The following is a 23,248-nucleotide window of genomic DNA, read 5'->3' on the forward strand; positions in this document are numbered from 1 at the left end:
GGCAATTTTAGTTTGAGACCCCTGATGTAAACCCTTCCATTGTAGCTCTGACTGTACGTTTAGGGTCGTTGTCCTGCTGGAAGGTGAACCTCAGCGCCAGTCTCAACTCATTTATAGACTCTAATGCCGCATACACACGACTGGACTTTTCAACAGACTAGGTCCGATGGACTTTCGGCGGAGTTCCAACAGACTTTCCGAATGAACGGATGTGGTCACACACAATCACACCAAAGTCCGACGGATTTGAACGTGATGACGTATGACTGGACTAGAATAAGGAAATTCATAGCCAGTAGCCAATAGCTGCCCTAGCGTCGGTTTTTGTCTGTCGGACTAGCATACACACGAGCGGATTTCTCGATCGGAAATGGGTCCGGCGGAGTTCCGGCAGAAAAATTTGAAACGTGTTCTATTTCTAAAGTCTGTCAGATTTTTTGACAGCAAAGATCCGATGGAGCCCACACACACGATCGAATTGTCTGACGGATTCGTTCCATCGGACCTTTGCTGTCAAAAAGTCTGGTCGTGTGTACACAGCATAACAGGATTTCTTCTAAAATTGCCCTGTATTTTGGTCCATCCAGCTTTCCATCAACTCTGACCAGCTTCCCTGCTGAAGAAAAGCATCCCCACAACCTGTGGTTGCAGGAAATACATTTTCACAGTCTATGGCAATGCCTTACTGACATACATTGGAGTTTTAAGAAGTGACTTTGAGAAGCTATGAAACGTCTTCAACATTCAATGTGAATGTGACTACTACTAGCTATACTATGACCTTAATAAACGAGAACCTTCCCTGACATTTTAAGGATGAATTGCTGAAAAACGCCTACAGAGGCTAGTAAAGCTCATTTACGCCTTAAAGAGGGAGTAAACCCTGATGAGTTTACTTCCTCTTTCATTCCCTGCAAAGGTAAAGCATAATAGTCTACTATGCATCGCATAGTAGCCCATTATATGTCACTTACCTGACACAGGAGCCAGCGAAGTCACCCCTGTAGTCTGGCGCATCCATCTTCTCGGTGGGTCTCGCTGTCATTCGGCGAAGCCGTGATGACGTCACTCCGCACATGCGCACGGGAGCCGCCACTCGTGGCATATCGCAGTTGACAGCGGCATGCTCAGTGCGCCTGCGCGCCGCTGTCTACGGTGCATGCGCCATAGACAGCGGTGCCTGTCTTTCGGCAAATATCTCCTAAACCGTATAGGTTTAGGAGATATTTCTAGGACCTACAGGTAAGCCTTAATCTAGGCTTACCTGGAGGTCAAAGTTGGTTGTAAGGGTTTACAACCACTTTAAAAGTATAATTAAATACTTGAAATGCTTAAATGAATAAAATAGTTGAATCTTAATATTTGAAGCTCGCTCTGTGTGGAGGCCAGACACTGACTACAGCTTCTGATTGACAACTTGTTGAGACAAAAGAAAAAGAAATGAGCACAGAGGAGCCCATAGTGTACTATGCCAAAACAAATACAAGTAAGATAAAAAGCACTTGCAAGCAGGGTAGGATGGAAGGCCTCATGGGCAATCAAGGTCCTCTGTGTGCAGCACAACCCAGGCCACAGGAAGCAGTGGTCACGGTTGACTTGCACACAGAGGATTTTCCATGTCACCGTACAGCTTAATGCCTTCCATACTAACCCCACTTGTGAGTGCGTTTCATCTCACTTTGTTTTAATGATCTAATTGTTTTGACATACTATTGGCTCCCCTGGGTTGGTCGTCTTCTTCCTTCCTTTTTTTTTTCTTCCACTTGTACTCTGAGTTCCCAGCTCTGGTTGGATTGTGTTAGAGTTTCACTGTCTAGTCTAGTGCCTGGAACTACAGTACCTGTCATAAATATTGAGGACTATGGCTGTGTTTTTGACAGCATTTTTATCTTTCGTCCAGTTTTTACTGTTTTAGCATGACCCGGTGATGTATCGACTAGTGTCCACCATCAGATAGTGTCCGCCCTGTACTGCGCTTGCGCAGTATGGAGGACAAGGTGATTCTGAAAGTCTCCGAAGATGAACGGCACCTGCGCCGTGAGTCCAGGTTCAAGCACCACCATCCAAATGGACATAGAGTTAGAATAAAAAATAGCCGAGCGAAGCGAGCCCATGCCCGAAGCGTGGCAAGTGAAGCGAGCCCACGAGGTGCCCTCTAACTATATGCAGCCGTATGTCCACTTGAATGGTGGGACTTGCACCTGGACTCAGTGCGCAGGCGCAGTTCTTCTTCTGAGACTTTCGGAGTCTCCTCCTCCATACTGTGCAAGCGCTGCACCTGCGCAGTACGGGGTGGACACTATCCGATGGCCGGACACTTTTTGACAGAACACCAGCAGAGAGAACACAGTGATTGTTGCTAGCGCCTATGGCCCCTGGCAATAATCACATGAAACATCTGAAGGGCAGTTTGTACTCGATTGATCAACTTGGGTACATACAGCCTGCCCATACAGGGTTGGAATCTTGCCCAATCCCTGCTGAACCAGCCAAGATTCGCAATGTCTGTAGCTGGCATTACTGGGCAGATCACAAGGTGAAAATCGAGGGGGGAAAGAAAGGAAGACTTGAATCAGAAAGGGGCTGGCGACTCGGATGCTCTTGAATAAAAGTCCTTTATTTGGTTACAAGGGTACAGGCTTTACTGACGCGTTTTGGCTAAGAAGCCTTCATCAAAGAAAGGAAAACTGTTGCAGCCACCACATCTAATGATTAGTAAGCTGCAATATTTAACTTTTTTTGGTTTTGGGTTTTAGCCCCCATTCACATTGGGGTGATTTGACATGCCATTAGACAGCACTGTCTGAATTGGTGTGACCCTGACTACTGCGCTGCACCGATTCCCAAAGTAGTTTCTGCATTACTTTTGGTTTCTTTGGGGATTTCAATGGACCTCTGTGCAGGAACCCGCATAGATGTCTCTAAAATCGCCCCTGAAGTCGGACTGAAATGCCTGTTTGAAATCGTGCGAGTTCAGCTAATTTCAAACCCGCATTCAGTGTGATCCTAGGCTAATACTGCTTTAGGGACTCTGCATGTTACAGCTCAGATTTAACATACACTAATTATTTTTTTTAGGCTACATTCTATTTCTAGCCTTTGCTAATTGTATAGTGTATCTCATTTTAGGAATTACTCAATGGGCGTATTGCTGGCTCCAGAAGCTTAGGTTGGTTTGAGTGCATGAGTGTGCTTGTTGCAACTTGTTGAGAACCTGCTTTAGATGCTAGGAACAGTAGAAGTGTATAACCTAATGCATAGGAAATTTGCTGTACGTCTCCTTTTAATTGTTTCTGGTTAACCTTAAAGTGGAGGGCCACCCTAAAAAACAAAATGACATTAAAATGTTCCAAAAAAAATGAAGACATTTTTCTTTTATTTTAAACTTACCAGAAATGCCTGTTGCTAGGCAGATCGTCCTAATCTGCCTCTTCCTACTCCGCGGTGATCTTCGGTGATCTTCAGTCTTCTCCTCCTTGTGTTGTCTTCTGGGAAATGTGGCACGTGTGTTCTGGGAACTGTGTGTGTCCCAGAACACAGCGCACCCCATTCACAAAGCGCTGCGCAACTCACGCATGCACAGTAGGAAACGGGCAGTGAAGCCACAAGGCTCCACTGCCTGTTTCCCTTAGATAGAATGGCAGCTCCGAGGGATGGGTCAGCCTCGGGCGGCCGACATCACGGGCACCCTGGACAGGAAAGTGCGCTTATTAAAAGTCAGCAGCTACAGTGTTTGTACCTGCTGACTTTAAATGTTTTTTTTTTTTAACCACAGGCGCACACCAATGTACATCGGCAGAATGGCACGGGCAGGCATATTGGCATACAGGTACGACTATTTTTAAATGCCGCCCTGCCATCGCGTGCGCACTCGCGTGCCGGTCGGGACTCCCGTGAGTCCGGTCGCGGGTCCCGCGGACTCTATCGCCGCGGGGATACCCAAAATCGTCTCACGGGGCGGCTGAACGAGGAGATGCCGTTGTAAACGGCATCTCCCCGTTCTGCCTAGCAACAAGTGACACTGATCTCTGCTCCATGTGATTGGAGCAGAGATCAGTATTCACGAACACAAAGCCCAGCTCCCCCGTGTTAGTAACACGCCCCTAGGAACACTTAACCCTTACACTGCCACCCCCTGGTTAACCCCTTCACTGCCAGTGTCATTTACACAGGAATCAATGCATTTGTATAGCACTGATTGCTGTATAAATGACAATGGTCCCAAAAATGTGTCAAAAGTGTCCGATGTGTCCGCCACAATAAAAATCGCTAATTGCTGCCATTACTAGTAAAAAAAAAAAATAATAATCTTAATAAAAATGCCATAAAACTATCCCCTATTTTGTAAACGCTATAACTTTTGCGCAAACCAATCAATAATCGCTTATTGCGATTTTTATTTATTTTTTTACCAAAAATATGTAGAAGAATACGTATCGGCCTAAATTGAGGGGAAAAAAAATGTTTTATATATTTTTTGGAGGATATTTATTATAACAAAAAGTAAAAAATTATGCGTTTTTTTTCAAAATTGTCGCTCTATTTTTGTTTATAGCGCAAAAAATAAAAACTGCAGGGGTGATCAAATACCACCAAAAGAAAGCTCTATTTGTGGGGAAAAAAGGACGTCAATTTTGTTTGGGAGCCATGTCGCATGACCGCACAATTGTCAGTTAAAGCAACGCAGTGCCGAAATCGCAAAAAGTGGTCTGGTCTTAAGCCAGCAAAATGGTCCGGGGCTGAAAGTGGTTAAGCTGGCCCTCCCCTTTAAGAACTGTGGGTATTGTTTGGCGCGTAGAGTTGGTTGTACGTTCTGTTGGTGGTGTTTGTAGATCTCCTTCCTATTATCACACCTGTAGTTGTGCGGAGGAATTGCCCCGATGCTCCTGTGTATACAGAAGTCAGCATTCCACCGCCTGTAAATTACAAGCGCTCTGCGCTCTTTTCCCCCTCCTGTCTCCTTTCAAGTAGTTCGGCTGCAGTGGCTGGAAATGTTTACTGAAGCTAAAAATACATTTTGTTGGGCAGACTGAACTCGTGACTTCTGAATTTGCAGTAGAAATGCTGTTTTTGTTGATCTGCCTTTTACAGGATACTGTTGGCTCAATGTAAACCTACAACCCCAATTGTAAAAAAAAAAAAGTTGGGATGCTATATAAAATCTACATAAAAATAGAACGCAATGATTTGCAAATCTTATAAACTTTTATTTTTTTATTCACAATTGAAAACGTATCAAATGGTTAAACTGAGAAAATTGACAATTTAACTGCTTCAGCCCTGGAAGATTTTACCCCCTTCCTGACCAGAGCACTTTTTGTAATTTGGCACTGCGTCGCTTTAACTGACAATTGCCCGGTCGTGCGATGTTGTACCTAAACAAAATTGAGATCCTTTTTTTTTTTCCCCACAAATAGAGATTTCTTTTGGTGGTATTTGATCACCTCTACGGTTTTTGTCATGACTGCAACATTATGGGGGACACATTGGACACTATTTTGGGACCATTGTCATCTATACAGCGATCAGTGATATAAAAATGCATTGATTACTGTGTAAATTACACTAGTAGGGAAGGGGTTAAACACTAGGGGGCGGTCAAGGGGTTACTTATGTCCTAGGGAGTGATTATAACTGGGGGGGGCTTCCACTCACATGACATTGATTAATGCTCCTGATGACTGGGAGCAGTGATCTCTGTCATGTCACAAGGCAGAACTGGGAAATGTCTTGTTTACATAGGCACTTCTCCATTCTACGGCTCCTTGACACGATCGCCGGGAGACTGGCAGACATCGAGTCCGCTAGTCCCACGGGCAAGGTCACGCTGTATGCTAGCCCTGCCAATTAAAGGGGACGTACAGGTAGGCCCATTTGCCCACAAGTGGTTAAAGAAAAAAAAAATAAGGTAATTTTGAAATTGATGGCAGCAACACCTCTCAAAAAAAGTTGTGACAGGGCAACAAAAAGCTGGCAAAGTGGTACTAACAAGCAAGCGCTGGAAGAACAGGCAACTAGTTGGGTTAATTGGCAACAAGTCAGTAATATGATTGGGTAAAAGAAGAGCATCTTAGAGAGTTAGAGTGTCTCAAAAATAAAGATGGGCAGAGGTTCACAAATCTGTGAAAAGCTGCGGTTTAAAAATTGTCAAACAATTTCAGAATAATGTTCAGCGTAAAATTGAAAAGACTAAGTAAGTATTTAATCATCCACAGTGCATAATATCAAAATATTCTGAGAATCTGGAAAAATCTCTGTGTGCAAGGTACAAGGCTGAAATGCAGTATTGGATGCTGGGATCTTCAGACCTTGGATGGCACTGCATTAAAAACGGGCATGATTCTGTGATGGATGTCACTACATGGACTCAGGAATACTTCCAAAAATCACTGTCTGTGAATACAGTTCACACTGTGCCACCCAAAACTACAAGGTAGAGCTCTATCGGGCAAAGAAGCCATATCTGAACATGATCCAGAAACGCTGTCATCTTATTTGGGCCGAAGCTCATTTAAAATGGTCTGTTGCAAAGTGGAAAACTGTTCTGTGGTCAGACGAATTGAAATTTGACATTCTTTTTGTCAGTCATAGGTGCCGCGTCCTTCGGACCAAGGAGAGGGTGGTTCCAGGTTTTTATCGGCTCTCAGTTTAAAAGCCTGCATCTCTGATATTTATGGGGCTGCATTCATGTGTATGGAATGGGCAGCTTGCACATCTGGAAAGGCACCATCAATGTTTAAATATATATCTAGGTTGTAGAGCAGCATATGCTCCCATCCAGATGACCTCTTTTTCAGAGAAGGCCTTGCATATTTCAACAGGTCAAGGTTAAACCACATACTTCACCTATGGCTTCGTAGTAGAAGAGTCTGGGTGCTTAACTGGCCTGCCTGAAGTCCAGACATTTCACCAATTGAAAATATTTGGTGCATCTTGAAATGAAAAATTCAAAGAAATCCCAGGACTGCTGAGTAGTTAGGATCCTAAATCAAGCAAGAATGGGGAACATTCCTCTCCTAAAACTCCAGCAACTGGTCTCCTAAGTTTCCAGACATTTACGGAGTGTTGTTAAAGAAAGAGGGGATTATACACCATGGTAAACATGGCCCTGTCCCAATTTTTTGGGATGCGTTGCTGCCATCAATTTCAAAGCACCTAATTTTTTTTTCTTTAACCACTAGCCTACCAGCCGCCATCATTATGCTGCGGCAGGTTGGCTCTCCTGGGCAAATAGCCGTAGCTGTACGTCGGCCTTTGAGAGAGAGAGAGATAGAGAGCCCCGTTCTGTCAGGGAGAGGAGAGATCTGCTTTTTCTAGTGCTTATAAATAGCGATGTCTCTCTACTCCCAGTCACTACACTGCCCCCACAGTTAGAAACACCTCCCTTGGACACACTTAATCCCTTAATTGCCCTCTAGTGTTAACCTCTTCCCTGCCAAGGAAGTTTTATACAGTAATCAGTGGCTGTTTTTAGTTCTGATCACTGTATAAATGTCAGCGGTCACAAAAGTGTCTGATCTGTCCACCGCAATGTTGCAGTCCTGCAAAAAAAAACGCAGATCGGCGCCATTACTAGTAAAAATAAATAAATAAAAATGCCATAAATCTATCCCCTATTTTGTCTACGCTATAACTTTTGTGCAAATCAATCAATATACGCTTATTGCGATTTTTATTTTATTTTATTTATTACCAAATATATGTAGAAGAATACATATTGGCCTAAACTGATGAATACATTACAAGTACCTTTTTTTCTAATCGATGTACAGCTGTCACATGAACCAGCTCTTTCCCAGTCCATCTGCAGGGAAACATAAGCAGGAGGAGCGTCTAGACCTCTGCTGCTGGTCACATGTTCAAACCCCCCCCCCCCCCCCCAAAAAAAAACAGCATTTGGAATTATCAATAAAAAGATTATCAATAAAACTGTTTTAAATTGTCATACACATATGTCTATATTTAAAATGTAAATACTTTTTATTCTTTGGTGATAACATGGTATGTATGGGCGGATTTCTGCTAGTCGCAGGCTGTGTCACACTCCTCCAGCCTGTGTCTTAGAATAAGAGGTAGGTGAAGCCTCCATTAATCTATATTTAATATCCCACTCCATTGTGTTTAGCTAGTTAGTGGGCACAGAGGAGGAGGGAGGTAGTGATCTGTCATTTACCACTGTGTATACGCCAACATGTGTGAGTCTATACTCTAACCCCCACAGCTGCCCCCTGATCCAATGAGATGCATGTTGTATTCCAGCACAGCGGCATGCCCAGGGTCTGGCAGTGTTTAGCTCTTGAAATGCCCCATGTTCCTGAAGACTGTATTAACGGTGCAGCATCTGCCTGGTTGTGGGTGACAAAGTACAGACCACGGGAGTACAAAGCAGTGTAAAATCTCCCGTAGTGCCTCTCGGCTTCATCACTTTGTCAGTGGAGGGCGGGGAGATGGTTCACAGGGATTTGCATAGAACCGCATTTGTTTTTTGTTTTTCACTTCTATTCAAAGGACAAATGAAATCTTTATAATCCAGATAAGGTGACCATCTTTTAAAATTTGCCATTCACTTATGATACAAGTAACCAGTCTGTAATTACTACATTGACTAGTGCTGAGGAGTTGGCCCCATTTATACCTGTTTGCTTGGCCTCTGAACTTTGGCCATACCCCTGTTCCATGGTTGATTGACAGTCATTTTATTAAAGAAGAATTTGAGGTATGAATATTTTTTTACATGGTTACATAGGACCAATGCAACTATGCATATACCATACTTGTGTGATCCCCCTGGAATCTGTAAATCACTGAAGTGGGTAGCGCCACTCCAAAGATCTCCACTATCTTCAGGGTCCTGTGCCAAGTGGCTGCCCTGCTGCATTGTGAAGACAGGAGGTCGCCCAGTCGGCATGGGTTTTATTCAGAGAAGGCTTTATATTTTCTCAGTGAATGCAAAGCATACTCTGGACGAGGTGGAGAGCCTAACATCAATGCCCCACCTCTCCACCTTGTCCAATCAGGGAATCGTTTTTTTACGTTCATTGAGAAAATGAAAACCCAACTCTGAATGGCACCTATATGACCTCCTTGTGTTCACAATGCAGTAGGTCAGCCGCTTGGTCCAGAACCCGAATACAAGTGGAGATCATTGGAGAAGCGGTGTCTACTTCAATGTTTTCCAGCTTCAGGAGGGGTGTCATATGCATGGTATACACATAGTTACATTAGCCCAAGTTGGGCCAATGTAACCAAGTAAAAATATCTATTCCTGGGATTTTTCTTTTAGGTAAGCAAAGAAATTGTGAACTCCTGTATGGTGGATGCCTTCAGTAGATCATTTCTGTAAATGAAGAGGAGCAAAAAGGCCAGGGTTTCTAAAATCATGGTTCCTTGGAACCCTAGGTTCCTCCAGAGGTTGCTAAGGGTTTCATGGGCAATTTCTGTCTCTCTCAGATCAGTTCCTACTGACACCATTTATCTTTTCTTTACCTATCTGTAAGGGGGTAATTCTTCCCAATGACCACAAGTGTGAGGAGCGTTCTTCCCAATGACCACACGTGTGAGGAGCGTTCTTCCCAATGACCACAAGTGTGAGGAGCGTTCTTCCCACTGACCACAAGTGTGAGGAGCCTTCTTCCCAATGACCACAAGTGTGAGGAGCATTCTTCCCAATGACCACAAGTGTGAGGAGCCTTCTTCCCAATGACCACAAGTGTGAGGAGCGTTCTTCCCAATGACCACAAGTGTGAGGAGCATTCTTCCCAATGACCACAAGTGTGAGGAGCATTCTTCCCAATGACCACACGAGTGAGGAGCATTCTTCCCAATGACCACACGTGTGAGGAGCGTTCTTCCCAATGACCACACGTGTGAGGAGCATTCTTCCCAATGACCACACGTGTGAGGAGCGTTCTTCCCAATGACCACACGTGTGAGGAGCATTCTTCCCAATGACCACACGTGTGAGGAGCGTTCTTCCCAATGACCACACGTGTGAGGAGCATTCTTCCCAATGACCACACGTGTGAGGAGCATTCTTCCCAATGACCACACGTGTGAGGAGCGTTCTTCCCGGGGGGGCGTGGCCAAGATGTCGGCGTGAGCAGACGTGCTTCCCTGAGCTCTGCTAGAGACTGATCCTTCTGCATCCTTTTACCCGTGCTATTGCCTGTTGGCAGGTTGTCTGGCTCACCCTATGCCGTCCCGTTCATCTGCGGGACACAAGGGCGGTAGGAGGAATCGGTTTCCCCCAGGGGCTTTGCCGTTAGACGCTCTGGACTCCAGTGGAGCGGGAGGACCACGTGCCCATTCCAACGTGGCGACGCAGACCGCGCCGGCGGAGGCTGATGCTTCTTCCCTCCCGGGCATACCTGAAGTGATGGCCGCCATAGCGGCCTGCCAGACGGCGCTGACGGGGAAGATGGAGGTGGTCCAGACGGAAGTCGGCCTGATCAGGCAGGACCTAGATAAGATCCGCTCGAGGCTGGGAGTGGCGGAGCAACGAGTGGGTCAGGCGGAGGATGTGCTGGCGGAACACTCGGTGGCGCTCCGGACCTTGCAGGCTAAGGTGAGGACCCTGGAATTTCGTGCAGAGGACGCCGAGAACCGCAGTAGGCGGAATAATTTGCGAATCGTCGGCCTGGCGGAGGGGGTGGAGGGACAGAACCCTACAGTGTTTGTGGAAGAACTTATCCGATCCCTGTTCCCGGAGGCGCAGTTGTCCCCCTACTTCACGGTGGAAAGAGCTCACCGGGTCCCTCCGCAGAGGGGACCGGCGGGGAGCCCCCCGCGCACCCTGATTCTGCGCTTGTTGAACTTCAGGGACCGGGATGAGGTGCTTAGAGCGGCGAGGCTGCTGAAGGAGGTCAAGTACCAGAATTCTAAGCTACTGTTTTTTCCCGATTACACCATGGAGACTCAGAAGCAGCGTAGATCCTTCGATGCGGTCAAGGCTTCCATGAGGGCTAAAGGGATCAAGTATAGCATCCTCTTCCCGGCGAAACTGCGGGTGGTAGATGGTGAGACTGTCCGATTCTTCACTAATCCCAGAGGAGCGTTCTTCCCAATGACCACAAGTGTGAGGAGCGTTCTTCCTACTAACCTTCACACCAATGTATCTGGAGTTATAGTCAGTCATTTTTACCAGGGGTTCCTTGAGACCAGAAAGTTATTTCAAGGGTTTCTCTGTGTTTGAAAAGGTTGCTAAAGGCTGGTATAGGCTTATTATGTTTAAAATAAGGTATTTCTGGCAACCCAGTGGGATGGGCTTGTTGGCTAATTGCAATCTATGGACTATTGCAAAATGTCCAAATGGATGCTAGGAATATTTTTTACATTTTTCTTTCACCCCCCATATGTGGAGAACCTGGAATGTCAAAAGAATATAGTACATGACTAAGACCGCAAAAATGAAGAAAAAGTCTCTGAGGTTTGCAAGTTGCTTGATTTTATCTGGCTATAGTAAGAAGCTGTGACATTTTAAAAAGTGCACATATTCTTTATTTGTAATCTCAGTTATACTTCCTCTGGGAGGAAAATAATTTTCTTGAATCTCCCTCGGGTATAAATGTGTAACGTGAAAGAAAACAACCAAGCTTGGTCAGATGCTGGTTCCTTGACGTCTGTCGCCTCATATTTTATACCGCCGTCAGCCCTCCATGCAAAAAGATGTCTGTGCGTACGAGCAACGTTATTTTACACGATGAGAATTTCCGATCTGCTGGAAGTTGGGAGACGGCGAGGGGAAAGGCTGCCTTCCCCGAGCTCTGATTCATTTTCCTGACACTCAGAAGGGGAAATATTAACTTGTCACTTCCGTCATCTGGGAGCTTTAATTCTTCGTGATGGCAGCTCCTCGGGAAAACAGATCTTAAAGTGAAATCATATATTATTTCTAAGAAGTAGCTGACGGATTCCTTCCCTTTTTTTTATTTATTTATTTATTTATTTTATTTCCCTTCTGCATCTAATAAACTGGTTACTTTTTCTCCCATCCATTTTAAATAGGATGTCTATTTTCAGCAGGAAAATGGGAACTTTGTTGCATGAAGGTTAAAGAGGGTCATATGGAAAGTGGTGGGAGGCCATGTTCTCGTACCCCTCTCTCTAACAGATGGTTTTGAGCTTTGTAATAGTAGCACCCAATTGCCCAGAGAACTTGGACTCCGTCTTTAGGATCTAGTTGATTTAAATAGATACCATCACCATACCTCATTCATTCAACATTTTCATTGTCTGGGGAAAAAGGCCACCCCCCCCCCCCCCAACCCACATATACTCACCTTACTTGCACTCCCTTGCAGCTCCTTCTTCCTCTGCAGGCAGCGAAGATACTTTCGGGTATCAAAATGCATGTGACCTACTCCACTGCAAAAGTGCCCAGGCTTAGCCGCCAATCGCTCAGCCCCAGCACTGTCACATGACAGATTGCCTACGCTATGTTGATGACCCCCGATGTCAATTGCAGAGGAGCAAGAAGTTTTAAGGAGCGCAAGTAAGGCGATTATACAGGGCTTGGGGGGGGGGGGGGTTCTAGTTTCATAAATTGTCACCTTGCCCTGCAATGAGGAGACAGCATCTCTTTAACCACTTGAATGTCAGAAGATTTACCCCCCCCCCTTCATGACCAGGCCATTTTTTGCTATGCAGCAGTGTGTTATTTTAACTGACAATTGTGTGGTTATGCAATGGTGTACAGAAATAAAATTTATATAATTTTTTTCCTACAAATAAGAGCTTTTTATTTTTTTGGTGGTATCTGCTTACCACTGGTTGGTTTTTTTTTTTTTCTTTTTTTTTTTGCGCTATAAACAAAAAAAGCCGACCATTTTGGAAAACCAAACATATTTCTTACTTTCTGCTATAAAACATATCCAACCTCCTCTTTATCTAATAGTAATGGTGGCGATTAGCGACTTATAAACAGGACTGCGGCAGACAATCGTACACTTTGTGGGAACCAGTGACACTAATACAGTGATCAGTGCTAAAAATATGTACTGTCACTGTACTAATGATACTGTCTGGGAAGGGGTTAAACATCGAGGGCTAAATGTGTACCTAAACCAGTGTTTGTGTGCACTGTTTTTACTAAGGCAAGTGATGAATAACATCCCTGCTGACAGAACAGAGCGGGTGCCGGAGGACATCCATTGGCCGGAACCCGCTGATCAGCGTGTGCTGTGTCTAATCGCAAAACACAGCCACGGCGCAGACGGCACACGTGCCCACTACCTGGATGTGCCGGATCACATACCTAGTCTGTGATCTGGATCAGGAGAGTCGCGCTGCCACCGTATACCGAAGTAAGGTCTTCGGCAAGCGGTTAAAGATGCTGTAGTGAGGAAACAATGGAAGTTGATGTTGTTGTTATTAATAATATTTATATGATACATAATTTATTCAGCACCAACTGGTTGCACAGTGCTTTAGAGCCGGTTCACACAGCGGGCGATGCGAGGCGACACGACTCGCCTCGCCTCGCTCTCGCAAGTCGCCCCCGTTCTGTACAATGGAACCGTTCTGAGAGGAGCGACTCGCTCCGACTCAGAAAAAAGGTTCCTGTACTACTTTTGGGCGACCTCGGGGCGACTTGCATTGACTTCTATACAGAAGTCATTTGCAAGTCGCCGCCGAGGCCGCTGCAGGTCGCGGCGAGGCAAGTCGGAGTCGCCTCGCCTCGCCTGCAGTGTGAACCGGCCCTTACAATATAAAGGGATCGTACAGTTGCAATACAATAAATACAAGAGGTTTAAGAGGGCCCTGCTCATAAGAGCTTACAATCTAATAGGGTGGGGCAAGCGGTACAAAACGTAATAACTGCGGGGGATGAGCTGATGGAAGAATTAAAAGTTCAGTTGTTAGGTGGAGTTGGGATCAGCTTCTCCAAAGAAGTGGAATTTTCAGGGATCACCTAAAGGTGGACAGAGTAGGAGTTAGCTGGACAGATTAAGGTAGAGAGTTTCAGAGGATGGGAGAGGCTCTGGGGAAGTCCTGGAGATGAGCATGGGAGGAGGAGACGAGAGCAGGAAGCCTTGGGAAGAGCAGAGAGGATGGTTTGGGTGATATTTGGAGAAAAGTTGATGAAGCTGGCGGCAGAGTTGTGAATGGGTTTGTATGTTTTGTATTTTGAATTTAATTCACTGAGAAATCAGAAGGCAGTGGAGAGATTGACAGAGGGTGGCAGGCACTGAGCGATGGCTAATGTAGATGAGATTGGCAGAAGCATGCCTGATGAAGGGAGTTTCAATAGTCAAGGTGAGAGATCACAAGGGAGTGGATGAGTATGTTTGATGGTTTCATAGGTTGCTTACCACCTTCTAAAAAGTCCAGTTGCTTGTTTGCCAAGTTGGTCCAGTGACCGTGTCGTTTGACTTGAACCCGTTTGCAGATTAGGAAATCAACATGAGCCACCTGTACCCACTACAACTTGTGCTTGTTTGTTAATATTTATCATCCAAATAAAAATGTCCCAAAACCATTAAAATCGGAGTGAAAGTGGTATAAACCCAAAGCCGATATGCCCACCTCCCTGTTTTGAGGTGGTTCCTTTTAGATGGCTAGGTGCTAAGGAAACACCTGTGCATGCGCACTCAGTCTGATACCCGAGCTGAGCTGTGTGTGCCCCCATAGCTTTAAAGACAAACTCTAGGCAAGTATAAAAACTAGGGTTATCTGCGATTTTTGCCCAAAGAGGTGGCAGTAATGGCTGCCGAAAATAGCAACTTGCCGACCGCAACACACCAGCCATAACCCCGGTCGTTTGTAACATTTTTTTTTCAGCCGGCAGCTGGCTTCTCATGAAAGCAGTCCAAGCGACTCATTAGAGAAGGGACCACCACCCCCCCCTCGTCTGTGTTTCTCTGGCTTACTGTTTTTACAGGCGTGCCTGAGGAAAAATAGCACTTGAAAAACTGCTGTGCAAATACTGTGTGACATAAAAATTGCAATAATTGGCATTTTATTCTCTAGGGTCCCTGATAAAATATAATCAATAATATAAATATAATCAATAATGTTTGGGGGGTTCTAATTAATTTTCTAGCCAAAAATACAGTTTTAAACTTGTAAATGAAAATTGACAGAAAAGGCTCGGTCTATATATATATATATATATATATATATATATATATATATATATATATATATATATATATATATATATATATATATATATATATATTATATATATATATATATATATATATATATATATATAAAATCACATACAATTTTGTTGTTCCTTTTAATACTGTGAACATGCTTGACAGAGAGAGTACCTCCACTTCTCTTCTATTGCCCCGTCAGTTTGGTCTCTTGGACCAAGAAGTGTTGCATTAGAGCAGTGTGGCCTGCAGAAAGGGCCAGGCTGTTCTGTCTGGCAGGTGTATATGGATCGCAACATTAGCTAAACGGCATTAGAAATGATTGAGTTGCTTATAAATACGTGTTTCTGTACAACTGATTGTGATGTGTTTTGTGTTGACAGCTCCTGGCTCTGCTGGCATTTATCTGCATTGAGACGATAATGGAATGCTCGCCATGTGAAGGATTGTATTTCTTTGAATTTGTCAGCTGCAGCGCATTTGTGGTGACCGGCGTTTTACTGCTTATGTTCAGCCTGACTCTCCATGAGCGCGTCCCTCACATCAACTGGATTCTGACGGTGAGTCTCCTACTGTCTGCACAGTTTACTATGCCATCATGCACACTGTGTGTGTGAGTGTGTGTGTGTGTGTGTGTGTGTGTGTGTGTGTGTGTGTGTGTGTGTGTGTGTGTGTGTGTGTATGTGTATGTATATATATAACACACACACACACACACACACACACACACACACACACACACACACACACACACACACACACACACACACACATATGTATATCTACAGATTAATTACATAATGTAAATGGACTGCACAAATTATGTTTTGAAGTTTTTATTTCATGCTAGTAGTTTTTTATGGACACTATTATAGTTTGATTATACGTGTATTGCAGCAGGGCGCTTTGCAGGCGCTGTAGCATTAGAAATGGCGCCTGCAATCCGCCCTAAAAAATCTGCACCATTGTCTGTAGTACACTACAGCAGTGCGCTGGAAGGACGTCAGGGAAAAGTCCTGCCAGCAGCTTCTTTGGAGCGGTGTGTTTACTGCTCCTCCACCGCTGCTCCCCATTGAAATCAATGGAGCAGCGCTGTAATGCCGCCAGCAAAACGCCGCTGTTGCGGCGTATTGCCGGCGGTTTTATCCCTTTCTCGCCCGCTAGCGGGGGGTAAAAGCGCTACCGATATCGGCCGAAATGCGCTGCAAATCCGGCGGTTTTACCTTAACTGTTTAAACACTTGAACACTTCATTATAGGATACATCTATTGGTGACGTAGCCCTTCACTTTTGATTATAGATTTATTTGAATTTTCTGTGGGAACAAAGTTGGTGTTGAGCAGTTATCTCTTATCTCTTCTTTTTCACATTATATTGTTTTAGTATATTTTTTACACTGTTTAGTCATGCTTAACCACTTCAATACCAGGCACTTAAACACCTTCCTGCCCAGACCAATTTTGAGCTTTCAGCGCTGTCGCACTTTGAATGACAATTGCGCGGTCATGCTACACTGTACCCAAATGAAATTTTTATCATTTTTTTTTTCTCACAAATAGAGCTTTCTTTTTGTGGTATTTCATCACCTCTACGGTTTTTATTTTATGCGCTACAAATAAAAAAATACCGAACATTTTGAAAAAAAAATGTTTTTTTTGTTTCAGTTTCAAAACTTTGTAAATAAGTAAGTTTTCTCCTTCACTGATGGGGCTACACTGATGGGCACTGATAAGGCGGCACTGATGGGCACCAATGAAGTGGCACTGATGAGGTGGCATTGATGGACACTGATAGGCGGCACTGATAGGTGACACAAATTGGCACGGATTGGCATGGATGGGCGGCACAGATGGGCATGGATGGGCGGCAAAGATGGGCATGGATGGGCGGCACAGATGGGCGGCACAGATGGGCATGGATGGGCGGCACAGGTGGGCACTCATAGGCGGCATTGGTGTTATACTGTACTAATGGATGCCAATCAGTGCCAAACAATAATGCATGCCAATCAGTGATGCCCATTGTGGGCACTGATTGGCATCCATTATGGGCACTGATTGGCATCCATTGTGCTGACTGGCATCCCTGGTGGTCTAGGGAGGATTACCTTTTCCCTGGTGGTCTGGTGGCATCCCTGGTGTTCCAGTGTGGGCATCCTCGGGGGGGCTGTGCTGATAATCGATCAGCACAGACCCCCCCTGTCAGAGGAGCAGCCGATCGGCTCTCCTCTACTCGCGTCTGACAGACGCGAGTGAGGAAAAGCCGATCACCGGCTCTTCCCATTTACACTGTGATCAGCCGTGATTGGACACAGCTGATCACGTGGTAAAGAGTCTCCGTCGGAGACTCTTTACCAAGATCGTAGTTGCCGGGTGTCAGACTGCCACCCCGCAACAACGATCGCCGCGATGCGCACCCCCGGGGGCCCGCAGCGGCTCATAATCCTGATGACGTCATATGACGTCCGATCAGGATTATGAAACCACTTTGCCGCCGTCAATTGCCTATAGGGCGGGCGGCAAGTGGTTAAAGTGATTGTACGGGTTACGTTTTTTTTTTTTTTAATAACAAATATTTCATATTTGCCTCTACTTGCACAGAGTGGCCCTGACCCTGGTCTTCTGGGGTCCCCCAGCGGCTCTCGCGGCTCCTCCCCACATCCAATAACTCCCTAGTAGAAGCGCTCTCCCAAGGGGGCTACCTTGTGTGCGCGCTCCCTAATATATATCTCGGCCCTGCCCCCAGCGTCCACATCATTGGATTTGATTGACAACAATGGGAGCCAATGGCTGCACTGCTATCAATATATCCGATCAAGAGCAGAGAACCCCGGGCAGAGAGACAGCATGTCCTCGCCAGGTCAAGTTCCAGGGCTCAGGTAAGTAAAACGGAGGGGCCGATCACTGCCAGGTGTTTTTTCACCTTAATGCATAGGATGCATTAAGGTGAAAAAACACGAAGGTTTACAACCCCTTTAAATAAGAGATCACACATAGTAGTGCAGAAGTAACCAATATTCCTTTGCCAAGCTCAACATAATGCTCCTCTGTAGGTAAAATGAATATCTTCTAAACCTGCACTGTTTAGGAGATATTCACCCTGCATGCAGCCACGAACGTCGGAAGCGCATGCGCTCTGAAGTTCCGGTGTATCGTGCCGAAACTTGGGAACCGAGGGCTCCCGCACGCATGCACGGGAGTGACATCATTGCAGCTTCGGCCACTCGCAGTGCCTGATTTTGCAAACCCGGAAGTAACACTGGGGGAACATGTCAGCCCCTTCAGCAGTGACTGGGGACCACTGCGGGGGCTTCGTTGTAAGGTAAGTATTTCATAATGAGCCAGTATGCGGTGCAAACTAGCTCATTATGCCTTTTGTCTTACAGGATTTTTTTATGTTTTTGTTTCGTTTTTTTGCAGGGTTTACACCCGATTTAAGGCTGCTTCAACACTGCCCTTAAAAGGCAGTAGAGCTGCGCGATTCTGTATAAAAGGGAATCACGATTTTCTTGCTTAGAATAAAGATCACGATTCTCACGGTGTAACATCATCTTTCACATGATGCAAACAAATTGGACTAACTTTACTGTTAAGTTTTTTTTATTTTTATTTCATTGAAGTGTATTGTTTTGCCCAACATATTGCGTTTGAAAGACCGCTGCGCAAATACAGTGTCACATAAAATATTGCTACGACCGTCATTTTATTCTCTAGGGTCTCTGCTAAAAAATATCTATATAATGTTTGTTTGGGGGTTGTAAGTTATTTTCTAGCAAAAAATATTGATTTTAACTTGTAAGCAACAAGTGTGAGAAAAAGGCTTAGTCTTTAAAGCGGACCTTTTTATTTTATTTTCTGCCAGTAAATACCTTATACAGCCCACTTCCTGCTTCTTGTCTGGTAAAAGGCCTAGGCTTATGATATCCAGCACAGCTCTCTCTCTCTCACTCTAGTGAGAGTTTGCCAAGAAGGTAGTGGGGATGAGTCGTAAGAGGGCCAATGAGAGCTACAGGCCTGAAGGTTTGCCTCTGTGTAAATCCAGGAAGTGAACAGGCAGCAGCTTCAGCTGCCCTCAGTTAAAATGGTTGCAGCCAGACTCGGTGGAGGGAGATTTCTGTAGCATATTTGGCAAGTACAGAATCACAGTATATATAAAATAATATGCAAAGTGTTTGGAGGGAAGCTTCAGAATGGCAAACTATGTTTTTATTAAAAATTATGTGAGCAGACTGCAGTTCCTCTTTAAGTGGTTAAAGTTGACTTAATTTACAGACTGAAGTTCATCCCTTTGATCTACAAGAACTAAATGTTACTTTGTATCTCTTCTCTAGCTCTGTGCTGAAGAATGTTGATAAACATTTGCTGGCCAATCGTATAATCGAATAATACCTGTTGATCCTGCAAGAAATCTAGTGTCCTTGTAACTTTGTGTGCACAGGACTGGAATCTCTAACAATGTTATCAGCCTTACCAGCTACCTTCTATGAACTACAGAACACCTTCTCTTTAAATATGGGAGATGAGGAAATTGGAGGTGATTTGTAGTCCATGACAGGCTTTTTAATATTTTTTACTTTTTGCTATAAAAAAAAACTTCAGTTTAGGCCAATACGTATTCTTCTACATATTTTTGGTTAAAAAAAATTGCAATAAGCATATATTGATTGGTTTGTGCAAAAGTTTTATAGCATCTACAAAATAGGGGATAGATCTATGGCATTTTTTTTTACTAGTAATGGCAATCTGCGATTTATTTTTTTTATTTTTTTTCATGACTGCGACATTATGGCTGACACATCGGACACTTTTGGCACATTTTTGGGATCATTCACATTTACACAGCAATCGGTGCTATAAAATTGCACTGATTACTGTGTAAACGTGACTGGCAAGGAAGAGGTTTACACTAGGGGGCACTTCAGGGGATAATTATGTTCCCTGGGAGTGATTCTAACTGTGGGGGGAGGGGACTCACAAGGGGAGGAGACCGATCGGTGTTCCTCTGTACTGAGAACACACCATCGGTCTCCTCTCCACTGACAGGACGTGAATTTGTGTGTTTACAGATCCACGGTCCTGCTGTGTTCCTGGACCATCGTGGGTGCCCGGCGGAGATTGCGGCCGCCGGGCACACGCACCGGGTCCCGAGCGATGCCGCGGGTGCACGCGCTTGGCCTAGACAGCCGGGAATGAGAGGACGTCATGTGACGCCCGCCCAGGATGGAAGATCATATTATTACAATACGCCGGTGTTGAAGTGGTTAAAGGTCAGCAGCTGCAGTATTTGTAGCTGCTGGCTTGTAGTAATTTTTTTTTTTTTAGGTGGACTCCCTCTTTAACTAAGCTCCATGCTGAATAAACTAAATTATTAATGTATCTTAACTAGAAAACTATCTTTGCATTGATTTTTACTCCAACAATATTTTGTTAAAACAAATTTGATGAAAATCCCCCAAAAAATCGATTTAAATCCCCCCCAAAAAAAAAAAAAAATATATATATATATATATATATATATATATATATATATATATATATATATATATATACGGTAACTTTTATTTTTATTTTTTCTAATCATTGATTTATATCCACCCTAGTTTACATACACATTAAAGTTCACCTGTGTCCAAAAAAGAAACTAAGGATATCCCTGAACAGTGGAGCATTGCAGCTTTCCTGCCTTCCCTTTTCCATTCTAGTACTACTATCGGTGGTAGTCATACTTTGAATGTAACAAAGACTAGAAGCTGCTCAGTCTATTGCTGGATTGCCCCCTAGAACGTCTCTCAGCCACTTGTTGTGACATCTGAAGTGTGTCCTCCCCATCTGTCGGCGCTCCTTTCACTGAGTCAACAGGGAAGGCAGGTCCTTGGAAGTCGGATTTGGTCTACTGAATGTACCTGTCACAAGAGCAGGTAAACAAGACCACGGCGGTGTTCCTGCTACGAGATCCAATGCAAATGTCACCAGTGTCAGCAGTAGTATTGTTACTGAGTTCTGCACAGCTAAATCAACATGCTTTGTATGCTAAAAGGCACCAATTATTCATGACAAAACCGCTATTTCAATACATGAATGACTATATACCGGAAAAAGTTGGACAGCAGCACTGAAACGGCTACACTCATCTTTTCAGGGCTACTCTTATGCCGTGTACACACAGCCGGACTTTTTGTCAGCAAAGGTCCGATGGAGCGACTCCGTCTGACAATTCGACCGTATGTGGGCTTCATCGGACCTTTACTGTATCAAAATCGCACAGACTTTAGATTTAGAACATGTTTCAAATCTTTCCGATGGACTCGAGTCCGGTTGAAAAATCCATTCGTCTGTACGCTAGTCCGACGGACGAAAACTGACGCTAGGGCAGCTATTGGCTACTGGCTATGAACTTCTTATTCTAGTCCGATCCTACATCAATATGGTTGGACGGTGTGTAGACAAGTCCGCTTCGGCGGAACTCCGTTGAAAAGTCCTTCGGAGTTCAGTCCGACGAAAAGTCCGGCCGTGTGTACACGGCATAAGGAGTCTAGGGAGTCCCATGGCACAGTTTAAAAAAAAAAAAGGTAACGCACATTTCACAAATGAGCATTGCGTTCCCCTTGCCTTGGGACCCTAGTCACTTGACCTGACAAAGTCCTATGATGGGCCTCTTTGTTAAAGGGGAGTTCCACTCGTTTTACTCCTCCCCCCTCAGGTGCCACATTTGGCACCTTTCGAGGGAGAGAGGGGGGCAGGAGACCTGTCTTTTTCACAGGTATGCTGTTCCCACTTCCAGGAGCCTCAGCCACGGGTATTGATGTTACTTCAGGGCTCCCTCCTCCTACCCCACCTGCCGGGCCAATAGGAGAGAGGAGCGGCGCCTCGTGCATGCGCAGTAGGGTTCCCGGCGTGAAGCAGTAAAGCTTCACTGCTGGGTTTCCTTACTCCCAGTGGAGGCGGCATCACCCGACAGCTGATGGAAACATCAGCTGTAGTGCCGACATCGCTGGACTCCAGGACAGGTAAGTGTCTGATTGTTAAGTCAGCAGCTGCAGTATGTGCAGCTGCTGGTTTTTAATCTTTGCAGTGGTGGGCGGACCTCCTCTTTAAGTAGAGAGAACTCTGTAGGGCACTGTGGGCTTTACACCGCAACATGCATTTTATGAATGAGCTGTAAAATGCAAAACTTCTGTTGAAGTTTTATTGCTGTTCTAGGACTCCATTAGGCAGTATTTTGGAGCACATTTTTATACGAGGAGCTAGATCTCTTATTATTATTATTATTATTATTATTATTATTATTAGGGATCGACCAATTATCGGTGAGGTCGCTATTCACTTTTTTGGACGTATCGGTCACAAACATACCCGATGTTACCAATATTGCTTCAAGGGGTTTTACTGGGGTGATACGTGCATCTGCAGGCATCACACTGGTACTGTTCTGCAGACTGTCAGCTTTGTTATAATAAATAAACGGCTGGGCTGTTATTAGAAGCATGCCACCGCTTGCCCGGGCTTTCCCGTCCCACCAGGAGGCCCAAGCAACCAGCACATCCACCGGCTGGCCCAAAGAGCTGAATAAAGCTGATGCTTTGTTCAGGTCTCGGATCTAGTAACCCGGAAGCCATGTCATGACATCACTTCCCGGATTATTGGCATCTTAAAGGCGCCAGTTTTAAAAAAAATAGAAAGTATTAAAAAATGCAGATCTTGATGTTTTTGAATACTTTCAAGTGCAGAGGAGGGGTTTGGGGTCTTGTAGACCCCCGATCTCTCCATAAAGAGTACCTGTCACTGCCTATTAGGGCCGGTTCACACAGCAGGCGAGGCGAGGCGACTCCGACTTGCCTCGCCGCGACCTGCCGCGGCCTCAGCGGCGACTTGCAAATGACTTCTGTATAGAAGTCAATGCAAGTCGCCCCGAGGTCGCCCAAAGGTAGTACAGGAACCTTTTTTCTGAGTCGGAGCGACTCGAGTCGCTCCTCTCAGAACGGTTCCATTGTACAGAACGGGGGCGACTTGCGAGAGCGAGGCGAGGCGAGTCGTGTCGCCTCGCATCGCCCGCTGTGTGAACCGGCTCTTACTGTCACAAGGGATGTTTAGATTATACAAATGCTTAGTATCAGGACCGATATTGGTATCGGTACAACACGATTCTGA

At 45.0% G+C, this 23,248-nt stretch overlaps 1 protein-coding gene across 1 annotated transcript in view; it reads left to right on the plus strand.

The window, feature by feature from the left end:
- Positions 1 to 23,248, plus strand: part of CMTM4 (CKLF like MARVEL transmembrane domain containing 4) — a 57,252-nt gene that overhangs the window by 13,474 nt on the left and 20,530 nt on the right. The window contains exon 2 of the mRNA XM_077454181.1: positions 15,485 to 15,661. Coding sequence (XP_077310307.1) covers positions 15,485 to 15,661 — 177 coding nt within the window. The remainder of the gene's footprint in view (positions 1 to 15,484; positions 15,662 to 23,248) is intronic.

Source organism: Lithobates pipiens, unplaced genomic scaffold (assembly GCF_037356315.1).
Source record: "Lithobates pipiens isolate NorthernLeopardFrog02 unplaced genomic scaffold, aLitPip1_a1.2 Scaffold_10, whole genome shotgun sequence".
NCBI lineage: Eukaryota > Metazoa > Chordata > Amphibia > Anura > Ranidae > Lithobates > Lithobates pipiens.